At 45.3% G+C, this 12,139-nt stretch overlaps 1 protein-coding gene across 4 annotated transcripts in view; it reads left to right on the top strand.

The window, feature by feature from the left end:
* col4a6 (collagen, type IV, alpha 6) overlaps positions 1 to 12,139 on the top strand; it is a 393,865-nt gene that overhangs the window by 233,504 nt on the left and 148,222 nt on the right. For all 4 annotated transcript variants that reach the window (XM_059651363.1, XM_048544120.2, XM_059651362.1 and 1 more), the window contains exons 5-6: positions 9,683 to 9,817; positions 11,377 to 11,421. In XM_059651363.1, coding sequence (XP_059507346.1) covers positions 9,683 to 9,817; positions 11,377 to 11,421 — 180 coding nt within the window. The remainder of the gene's footprint in view (positions 1 to 9,682; positions 9,818 to 11,376; positions 11,422 to 12,139) is intronic.

Below are 12,139 nucleotides of genomic sequence, written 5' to 3'. Positions count from 1 at the left end.
TAATCTTGGTCAACGAGATCAGTGTTAGACAGTGACATACAGGGCTAGTGAGGTAGACAGATGTAGGGAGAGAATTCCAGATCTTGGGGCCAAGATAGCTTAAGGCATAGTAACCAATGATGGAACAAAGGAATATGGAGAATGCACTGGAGACCAGAACTGGAGGAGCACAAGTATTTTAGAAAATTGTACAGCTAGAAGAAGATACACAGGTAAAGAAGTTTCAGACTATTGCCTGGAAGGAAGGGAAGGTCTTATGAGGAAAGGTTGAGAGAGCTAGGGCTTTTCTCTGTAGAATGATGAAGAATGAGAGGTGACTTGATAGAGGCATACAAAATGATCATAAGTATAGATAGAGTGGACAGCCAGAGACTTTTTCCTAGGGTAGAGGTAGCTATTGTGAGGGGGCATAGTTTTAAAGTGAGCGGAGGTAGATATAGGGGAGTCATCAGAGGTAGGCGCTTTACTCAGAGAGTGGTCAGGGTGTGGAATGACAAGGTATAGAATTTCTGTTGAAGGGTCTAGGCCCGAAACGTCAGCTTTCCTGGTCCTATGATGCTGCTTGGCCTGCTGTGCTCATCCAGCTCTACACCTTGCTATCTTGGATTCTCCAGCATTCTGCAGTTCCTACTATCTCTGGGGTGTGGAATGCATTGCTGGAGAGGGTAGTGGAGTCGACCTCATTCGGGGTATTTAAGCAGCTATTAGATAGGCATATGGATGATAGAATAAGGTAGGGGTGGAGGTTAGATAAACCTAAGGATTAGGGTAGAAGTTCGGCACATCTTGGGCCGAAGGGCCTGTACTGTGCTATACTGTTCTATGTTCTATAGAAATTTTTGATAACCACCATTTTATACAAATCACTCAAAGACAAAGTCATTTATCTCACCCATCCCTCACCCACTGTAGCCAACAGAAGATGATAGACTATTGGAAGAATGGGGTGTTTATTCTGACCTCGAACGAGGGAGCTGCAGTCAACGTGTGTTGAATTGGATGGAAGAATGTGAAATAAAATTGAACTAGCTTGAAATATTCCCTTCAGGGTAGTCCTCAAAATCCTCAAAAATCTAACCAAGCAAAACACACGCAGGGCTTGAAATGCAGCATTTTCAGTGACCGTCTATTATTGAAACTTCCAGACTGTTGTCAAAACACTCGCTGTCTGACACTTGCCCTCTGGCCTCAATTTCTGGTCTCACTTGTGGAACTTGAACACCAGCCAACACAACCTATCCCCACCTTTTGCACCCAGTCCCTTCCCCACAAATCTGCTGTCCAACTCCGGAGAATGGATTTCAGTGGCTTGTATGCTCATGACACTGCCACTGGAATAGATATACTTGTCAGTTATGGTTTGTTTGATTCCGTGGTGAAACTAAAGATAGAGTGGGCAACTTTACACTTTCTGATTTAACTGCTTGCTTTTCCATTAATCCAATTGCGAAGAGGATTCAGGCAATCAACTGTTGTCTGATTTACTTCTTAAATTCTTGGACAGAGCTTGTGGGGTGCAAATTTCAGCTGCAGATCATGTACTGAGATGCTGAGGAAAACAATTACAATAGAGTGATAATGAGCCAGCCATCACAAAGCACATATATTGCAATAACATACGAAGTTGCTAACATTATAATCTTTACATATAGAAGCCAGTATATCCCAGGATGTCCAGGATGATTTTATTCTGATCATTTGGGACTGACTTACCTGTCCCATGTCTAAATGCAAACGAAGTTGTTAGAACAAAGAACAGTACAAGCCTGCAGCAACACATGACACCTTCCTAAAATGAAAATCTTTTGCTTCTACATGGTCCATATCCCTATATTCCCTCCTTATTCATTTATCTGTCAAGATGCCTCCTAAATATTGCTGTTGTATCTTTATCCGCCATGTCCTCTGGCCATGTGTTCCAGGCACTTATCATTCTCTGTGTAAAAAAAAAACTTGCCTCTCACAACCCCTTCAAACCTTCCCCCTTTTACCTCAAACCTAGGTCCTCTAGTAATTGACATTTCTACGCTGGTGAGAAAGGACTTTGACTATCGGTTCTATCAATACCTGTTAACATTTTGTGAACTTCTGTCAGGTCGCCTGGCATCCTTTGACGTTCAAGCAAAAACAAACCAAGTTTGTCCAATCTCTCGTCTGGGCCAAAAAGCTCCCAACTAGGCAACATCCTGGTGAACCGTTTCTGTACCCTCTCCAAAGTCTCTACTTCCTTATGGCAGTGTGACGACCAGAACTGTACACAATATTCCAAAAGTTGCCTTTCTCAAGTTTTATACAGCTGCAACATGACTGGCCAATGTTAAACTTGACCAATGAAGGCAAGCGTGCTATATACGTTCTTGGTCACATCATCCACTTGTGTTGCCACTTTTAGGGAACTGTGCACCTGTACGCCTAACATCCCTGTGTATGTTGATACTACTAAGAGTTCTACCATTACTGTATTGTTCTCTCCTGCATTAGACTTTTCAAAATGCATGACCTTTTGTTTGTCTGCATTAAATTCCATCTGCCATTTCTCCACCTAAGTCTCCAGCCTATCTTTCACCTTCTGTATCCTATGATAATCCTCCTCACTAGCGAAGCTTCCCCAATCTTTGTGTCATTGCAAACTTACTAATCAGAACACCTACATTCCCTTCCAAATCATTTCTGTATATCTGAAACAAAACAGAGATCTCAGCGCTGATCCCTGTGGAACATCATTGGTCTCCAGTCAGAAGAACATTCTTCCATTGTTGCTCTCTGTCTTCTCTGACCAAGCCAGTTCCGTATTCATCTGACCAGTTCAAAATGAACCCATGTGATTTCATATTTTGTATCAGCCTGCCATGAGGGATTGTATTTTTAGCCCTGCTAAAGTCAATGCAGATACATTGCTGTGCTTTTTGCAATGTTTTTGCAGGCACATGGGGTATGGACGCTAGGGCAGTTGCTTGCTCCTCCTGCAGAATGTGGCAGTTGGCAGACGTGGCACACGTCTCCGCTGGCTACATCTGCGGGAAGTGCACCCAACTACAGCTCCTTGAAAACCGTGTTAGGGAAATGGAGCTGGATGAACTACGGATCATTTGGGAGGCAGAGGGGGTAATTGGGAGGAGTTACCGGGAGTTGGTCACTCCTAAGGCTCAGGACAAGGATAGATGGGTTACAGTTAGGGGGAGGAAAGGGGACAGACAGACAGTGCAGAGATCCCCTGTGGGCATTCCCCTCAGCAATAAGTATACCGTTTTGGATACTGCTGGGGGGGATGACCTACCAGAGGAAAGCCATAGTAGTCAGTTCTCTGGCACTGAGCCTGACACTGTGGCAAAGAAGGGAAGGGGGCAGAATAGAAAAGTACTTGTGCTAGGGGACTCGATAGTTAGGGGAATCGACAGGAGATTTTGTGGTCAAGATTGGGATTCCCGGAAGGTATGTTGCCTCCCTGGTGCCAGGGTCCGGGACGTCTCCGATCGGGTGTATAAGGTTCTAAAAGGGGAGGGCGAACAGCCAGAAATCGTGTTACATATTGGCACTAATGATATAGCCAGAAATAGGATTGAGGATATAAAAAGTGATTTCAGGGAGTTAGGATGGAAGCTGCAAAGCAGGACGAACAGAGTAGTGTTCTCTAGTTTACTACCTGTGCCACGAGATAGCGAGGTGAGGAACAGGGAGCAGGCGCAGCTTAACACGTGGCTACGCAGCTGGTGTAGGAGGGAGGGCTTCAGATATGTAGATAATTGGGATGCCTTCTGGGGAAGGTGGGACCTGTACAAGAAGGACGGGTTGCATCTGAACTGGAAGGGGACCAATGTCCTGGGTGGAAGGTTTGCTCGAGTAGTTCGAGAGGGTTTAAACTAGTATGGCAGGGGGGTGGGAACCTGAGCTGTATACCGGAGGTGAGAGTTGATGCAGGTGAGGCAGTAGCAAGAGGTAGACCAGCTAGTGGGAAGGATTTTCCTGGGAAGGAACCAAGGGATCAGTTAAAGTGTGTTTGCTTTAATGCAAGGAGTATCAGGAATAAAAGTGATGAACTTAGAGCATGGATCAATACCTGGTGCTATGATGTTGTGGCCATAACAGAGACATGGGTTTCTCATGGGCAGGAATGGTTGCTGGATGTTCCAGGGTTTAGAACATTTAAAAAGAATAGGGAGGGGGGAAAAAGAGGAGGGGGTGTAGCACTACTAATCAGAGAGAGTATCACAGCTACAGAAGCTTCCATTGTCGAGGAAGATCTGCCTACTGAGTCAGTGTGGGTGGAAATTAGGAACAGCAAGGGAGCAGTCACCTCGTTAGGGGTTTACTACAGGCCCCCCAATAGCAGCAGGGAGATTGAAGAAAGCATAGGTTGACAGATTTTGGAAAAGTGTGGACGCAGTAGGGTTGTTGTAATGGGTGACTTTAACTTTCCCAATATTGATTGGAACCTCCTTCGAGCAGAAGGTTTGAATGGAGTTGATTTTGTAAGGTGTGTTCAGGAGGGTTTCCTAACACAGTACGTTGACAGGCCGACAAGGGGAGAGGCCATTCTAGACTTGGTGCTCGGAAACGCGCCGGGGCAGGTATCAGATCTTGTGGTGAGAGAGCATTTTGGTGATAGTGACCATAACTGCCTCACATTCTACATAGCTATGGAGAAGGAGAGGATTAGGCAAAATGGGAGGATATTTAATTGGGGAAGAGGAAACTGTGATGCGATTAGACATGAGTTAGGAAGCATGGACTGGGAGAAATTGTTCCATGGTAAAGGCAGTATATACATGTGGAGACTGTTTAAGGAACAGTTGTTGCGAGTGATGAGTAAATATGTCCCTCTGAGACAGGCAAGAAGGGGTAAGATAAAAGAACCTTGGATGACAAGAGCGGTGGAGCTTCTTGTGAAAAGGAAGAAGGTAGCTTACATAAGGTGGAGGAAGCTAGGGGCAAGTTCAGCTAGAGACGATTACTCGCAGGCAAGGAAGGAGCTCAAAAATGGTCTGAGGAGAGCCAGGAGGGGGCACGAGAAAGGCTTGGCAGAACGAATTAGGGAGAACACAAAGGCATTTTACACTTATGTGAGGAATAAGAGAATGGTCAAAGAAAGAGTAGGGCCGATCAGGGATAGCATAGGGAACTTGTGTGTGGAGTCTGAGGAGGTAGGGGAAGCCCTAAATGAGTTTTTTGCTTCTGTCTTTACAAAAGAAACGAACTTTGTAGTGAATGAAACCTTTGAAGAGCAGGTGTGCATGCTGGAATGGATGGAGATAGAGGAAGCTGATGTGCTGAAAATTTTGTCAAACATTAAGATTGACAAGTCACCAGGCCCGGACCAGATTTGTCCTCGGCTGCTTTGGGAAGCAAGAAATGCAATTGCTTCGCCACTTGCGAGGATCTTCGCATCCTCGCTCTCCACTGGAGTTGTACCTGAGGACTGGAGAGAGGCAAATGTAATTCCTCTCTTCAAGAAAGGAAATAGGGAAATCCCCGGCAATTACAGACCAGTAAGTCTCACGTCTGTCGTCTGCAAGGTGTTAGAAAGGATTCTGAGGGATAGGATTTATGACCATCTGGAAGAGCGTGGCTTGATCAAATGCAGTCGACACGGCTTTGTGAGGGGCAGGTCATGCCTCACAAACCTTATTGAGTTCTTTGAGGATGTGACTAGAAAAGTTGATGAGGGTCGAGCTGTGGATGTGGTGTATATGGACTTCACTAAGGCATTTGATAAGGTTCCCCATGGTAGGCTCATTCAGAAGTTCAGGAGGAATGGGATACAGGGGAACTTAGCTGTCTGGATACAGAATTGGCTGGCCAACAGAAGGCAGCGAGTGGTAGTAGAAGGAAAATATTCTGCCTGGAAGTCAGTGGTGAGTGGGGTTCCACAAGGCTCTGTCCTTGGGCCTCTACTGTTTGTAATTTTTATTAATGACTTGGATGAGGGGATTGAAGGATGGGTCAGCAAGTTTGCAGACGACACGAAGGTTGGAGGTGTTGTTGACAGTATAGAGGGCTGTTGTAGGCTGCAGCGGGACATTGACAGGATGCAGAGATGGGCTGAGAGGTGGCAGATGGAGTTCAACCTGGATAAATGCGAGGTGATGCATTTTGGAAGGTCGAATTTGAAAGCTGAGTACAGGATTAAGGATAGGATTCTTGGCAGTGTGGAGGAACAGAGCGATCTTGGTGTGCAGATACATAGATCCCTTAAAATGGCCACCCAAGTGGACAGGGTTGTTAAGAAAGCATATGGTGTTTTGGCTTTCATTAACAGGGGAATTGAGTTTAAGAGTCGTGAGATCTTGTTGCAGCTCTATAAAACTTTGGTTAGACCGCACTTGGAATACTGCGAGATAATGAAATGTGAGGCTGGATGAACACAGCAGGCCAAGCAGCATCTCAGGAGCACAAAAGCTGACGTTTCGGGCCTAGACCCTTCTGAGATGCTGCTTGGCCTGCTGTGTTCATCCAGCCTCACATTTTATTATCTTGGAATTCTCCAGCATCTGCAGTTCCCATTATCCCTGATACTTGGAATACTGCGTCCAGTTCTGGTCGCCCTATTATAGGAAAGATGTGGATGCTTTGGAGAGGGTTCAGAGGAGGTTTACCAGGATGCTGCCTGGACTGGAGGGCTTATCTTATGAAGAGAGGTTAACTGAGCTCGGACTTTTTTCATTGGAGAAAAGGAGGAGGAGCGGGGACCTAATTGAGGTATACAAGATAATGAGAGGCATAGATAGAGTTGATAGCCAGAGACTATTTCCCAGGGCAGAAAAGGCTAAGACGAGGGGTCATAGTTTTAAGCTGGTTGGAGGAAAGTATAGAGGGGATGTCAGAGGCGGGTTCTTTACACAGAGAGTTGTGAGAGCATGGAATGCGTTGCCAGCAGCAGTTGTGGAAGCAAGGTCATTGGGGTCATTTATGAGACTGCTGGACATGCATATGGTCACAGAAACTTGAGGGTGCATACATGAGGATCAATGGTCGGCACAACATCGTGGGCTGAAGGGCCTGTTCTGTGCTGTACTGTTCTATGTTCTGTTACTGAGTTAGCATGCTAAAATATTGAGTAACAGTGTTAACCCTGGTATTACGTATTCAGCTGATAGCCCTCTATACATTGGACCTGGTTATTTTGTAAAACTTACATGAGGGTGCCGCAGGAATTAGCGCTTGAGCTGCAATTATTAGTAATATGTACTCATGACTTGTATAAGGAATACGTATGCACATAAACAGAAATGTGAAGGCAAGTAGTGAAAGCACAGGGCAGAATCCTACAGGGGGTATGAACAACATGAGCCATGGTGAGATGTATGGCAGGGTCAGGCAACAAGTAGAGATGCCCAGCTTGACAAGGAGATCATCTTGTTCTGTCTGTTCACAAGTGGCGTAGTGAGATTCTTGCAAGGCAACGATGAGATGCCCATTGGCATTAGCGATTGCTAAGCACCTTATTAACACCACAGCTCGGCTTATTAATAGCTTCCTGACTTAGCGAGCTCATCAATCAAAGCAGAATGTCGGGAGAACGCGACAAAGATGGATCAAGCACTTGGCAGGTTCAGCTCAGCATGTGCTCCACTTCATGATGGACACTGGGCAATAACGTTTCAGAGAATGCTCCCACGGGCACCCGTCATGCCACCTGTGCCACATCAACCTATACTGAGACCTTTCATGTCGTTTCTGCATTAAACTCGCCATTCTGGCAGGAAGAATTCTTTTTATGAAAGCATATTCTGTAAAAGTTGAGAGATTGCAAATGCTGAGAGTTTCGGATGTCCTAGTGCATGAATTGCAGAAGGTTAGTACACAGGTACAGCAAGTAATTAGGAAGGCTGGTTGATGGTTGTAACATATTGTCGGGGGAATTGAGTACAAAAGTAGGGCGGTAATGTTTGATTTATGTACAGGCCACTGGTGAAACCACATCTGGAATACTGTGTACAGTATTGGTCACCTTATTTAAGGAAGAATGTAAATGTTTTGGAACCAGTTGAGAGAAGGTTTACCGGACTGATTCCTGGACTGGGCAGGTAGTCTAATGAGGAAAGATTGGACAGGCTAGGATTGTATCCAGTGGAGGCTGGAAGAGAAAGAGGTGATCTGTTTGAACAGTGTAAGATTCTGAGGGACCTTGACAGCGTAGCTGTGGAGAGGATGCTTCCTGTTCTGGGAGAATCCAGAACTAGGGGCCATGGTTAAAAAATGAAGCAAATGTATTTTTCTCAGAGGTTCATGATTCTTTCAAATGATAAGTTTAAATATTTTTAAGGCAGAGGTAGAGAGATTCTTGATAAGCAAGGGGACAAAATTTTACAAGTACAGAGAGGAATGTGGATTTTATTGGATGGTGGAGCAGTCTCAAGGGGCTGAGTGGCCTACTTCTGTCCCTTGTTGTATGTTTGTATTTGTGTTTAATGAATTCATTTGTGTCATTTTCACATAGTGAATTGATGTCTCCTCTTTTTCACATGACCTCCCCCCCCACCGACTCCCCCAAAATCACAATTGCTTCCGCAGTTTCTAGGAGCTAGGAACACCTAAACCAGAGCAATTATAATATCTGTTGCAAAATAGCCTGTCAGTGATACAAGATCTTGCATGGCTGTTGTGCATTTGTACAGAGGCATGGCTTTGACATTGACAGACAATGTTGGATTATTCAGTGTTAAATACTGACACTTGTAAAATTTGACTTTACTGAAATAGCAGCACAGAACTGACAGAACAACCTAATAAAGAGGGAAACTCAAGAATCATGATGTATCAATGATAATGGGAACTGCAGATGCTGGAGAATCCGTGATAACAAAGTGTGGAGCTGGATGAACACAGCAGGCCCAGCAGCATCTCAGGAGCACAAAAGCTGACGTTTCAGGCCTAGACCGTTCATCAGAAAAGGGGGACCCCTTCCGAAATGCCAGCTTTTGAGCTCCTCTGATGTTGCTTGGCCTGCTGTGTTCATCCAGCTCCACACTTCGTTATCTATGATGCATCAATTACAGTGCAACATGTTAGTAGGATTCAGCGGACGCTGTGTAAAATGTTTTGTTGATTCAAATTTGAGGTCAAAACCCATTTCTGTGACAGTCTGTCATTGTCAGACTGGCCCACTCCAAACTATAATTGATTCATTATGTCACTGGGCAAACTCTCCTCTGGGCATGGAGGAGATTCTCCCAGAACAGGAAGCATCCTTTCCACATCTACGCTGTCAAGGTCCCTCAGAATCTTACACGATTCAAACAGATCACCTCTTTCTCTTCCAGCCTCCACTGGATACAATCTTAGCCTGTCCAATCTTTCAGCATTATGTATTCCACATGGATGAAAAGGTTCGAATTTCACTGCTGAGTAAGCCAGGACATGTACTTTGGAGCAGGAGGGAAAAACTGTCCAGCATTGCAGGTTTCAATGACCTGTCAGTGACTCCTACTGCCAAGAGCAATGCTGTGCCTAGTGGTTGCATTGGTACACTCTGTCAAATTGTCTGCTGGCTCATCCTGCCCACAGGAGGGTTGATGCGCTTGGCTCAGGTTTCGGGTGGTGGGGTGGAGGCTCCTGTGAAATGGCCTCAGTAAAGGAGGGGAGAATACGGACAGAATGGTCCTCTGCTATTACATCATGCACAATGTGGCTTCTTATGGAATTAATTTGTTCCCCTCGGTAAGCGTTTTTCTTTTATATCTAGGGTCAACCCGGACAGATTGGGCCCCAAGGGCGCAGTGGACCTCCAGGATTTCCTGGACCCGAGGGACTAAGAGGACCAAAAGGTGAAAAGGGTAACTCTGGTAACCCAGGAGCTGGAGGCATGAAAGGAGAAAAGGTGAGTCCAGGTCAATCTCTAGCATTGAATCATTGCTTGCTTTAAGTGTCATAGAGCCCCTACAGTGTGGAAGCAGGCATTCAACTCATTGGGTCCATACTAACCCTCTGAAGACCATCTCACCCAGATGAACCTCACCTACTCTATCCTTGTAATGCTGCATTTACTGCAGCTAATCCACGCAGCATGCACATCTCTGGGCGCTACCAGCAATTTAGCACGGCCAATCCATCTGGCCTGGGCATCTGTTGACTGTGGGAGGAAAGCAGCGTACCCAAAGGAAACCCACACAGACACAGGGAGGATGGGGAAACTTCACACATACAGTTGCCCGATGGTGGAATCAAACCCGAGTCCCGTGGCACTCTGAGGTGGCACTGAGGCGAACCACTGAGCCACCGTGCCTTAAATTGGAAAAGAAAGAGGGTGGAGAAGTTTGCTGGTTTGGTTCGACAGTTGGCGTGTGGTTGGGAATAACTAACAGTGAAAGCTTTGATTCTCTGTGCTTGTCGGAGGTATCCTGGAATAAAATCGCCACCTAAGCTGTGATTCCATGAAACTGAAAGAACTGCAGATGCTGTAAATCAGGAGCAAAAACAGAAGTTGCTGGAAAAGCTCAGTGGGTTTGGCAGCATCTGTGAAGGCAAAAATCAGACTTAACATTCGGAGAAAGGGCCATCAGACTTGAAATGTTAACCTTGATTGTTTTCTTCACAGATGCAGACAGACCTGCTGAGCTTTTCCAGCAACCTCTGTTTTTGTTCCTGTGATTCCGTGACCCCTGTCTACCAGATGAAGGGAGTGAGCCACATGATAAGCTCATTGCCATCAAACATCTCGACTCTCACATTTCTCTGACACAGCCTCTCAGTGCTGAGGGTGACTCCCAATGTCCATGTCTCTTCCCACCCTGAACGCTGGTCAATTTTATTACACTGATGACATTTTTGATGCCCATTAAATTGGAAAAAAAGAGAACCAGAAAATTGTTCCAAATACGCTACAGGTCAGTCAGTATCTGCCTAAAGAAACAAATTGTGTACAATTTAGAACTGGTCAGATGAGTGAATGTGAAACTGAGTTGACTGGGTTGCTGGATATTTCAAGAATTTTCAGTATACAGTCCAATCCCAGCTCTCCAGTTGCTCTTCCCAACTCCACTTCTTTTGTCAAAATGTACCCGAAAAGATTTTGCTGGGTTTGTAGTACCTAACTGGCCGGTAGGGGTCCTGCTGTGACAGTCTCTTCGTGTTTGAAAAGTGGTCAGTGTTATATTCTATATGAGCCAGGATAACGTGCACTAACACAATTCAGTCTCTTAATAGTGGGAAACATGTAATGCCTTTCATTTTGGAAGCTGTTTCAGTTCCACTCACAATTAGCCCCAGTGGAGTGACATATATTTAACACTGTCTCTCAATGGGCCCTGTTATATTAAGCCCCACTTCCATTATTTGTGCAGCCGGCTGGGATTACAGGCAGCTTCAGCTGTTAGTACCTTTTGGGATGAATGTCACTGTGCTGCAAGTTTTAACTTCTGATGTTTTCTGTTCTTGCAGGGTCCAATCGGTGTGCCAGGATTTGTCGGGATGAATGGGATTCCTGTAAGCACAATCTCCGAATTAAACATTTCCTAATCTACCTGCTCAGGCATGTTATGACACATGTCGGGAGCTAGCCTTGAACCCGGGTATCCTAGCTCAGAGGGTAGGAAACTACCACGGAGCCACAGGAGCCCACAATCCAATTGTTGAGTTATTCCATTGTTGTCGGTGATCACCTTTTGTAGGGACCATTTAATCGGGATCACTGAATTTGACAGCATGAAAGGCCATTCAGTCCATTATGGCGACGCCAGCTCTTTAAAGGATCTTGCTAAGTCATCTTGCTCCCCTCGCAGAGCCAGTGCCTGGGCTTAGAACCCCATCCCAATACTAATGCAGTCCACCATAAGATGAACATTGTAAAAAAAACTGCTCTCCATAACAAATATTGATGCCATTTTGTTTTTCAAATAAGCTTGTTTTTTTCTGCAGTAGAAATAAATGAGATACATTCTCCTCAGTCAGGTGGGAAAATGAAAGTTGGGGAAGTTGCTGAACAAAATTTTAAAAATAGTCTGTTTGAAAAGATATAACGTCACTTCACTCATGGGTGAGTTGATGAATCAACCATCCACTGCAGGCCTACCACCTCAATCCCTCTCCTGCCCCACCTCCACTTTGTTTCTGCCCGCCCCCACCCACCAATGTCACTGCCAATTCTACACCCCATGTTCGTTTTCAGACATGGTTCTTCCATGCCAGGTTTGACTTTTTGGGG

Source organism: Stegostoma tigrinum, chromosome 15 (genome assembly GCF_030684315.1).
Source record: "Stegostoma tigrinum isolate sSteTig4 chromosome 15, sSteTig4.hap1, whole genome shotgun sequence".
NCBI lineage: Eukaryota > Metazoa > Chordata > Chondrichthyes > Orectolobiformes > Stegostomatidae > Stegostoma > Stegostoma tigrinum.
The sequence above is the reverse complement of the archived record's forward strand: the minus strand, read 5'-3'. Positions and strand labels throughout refer to the sequence as shown.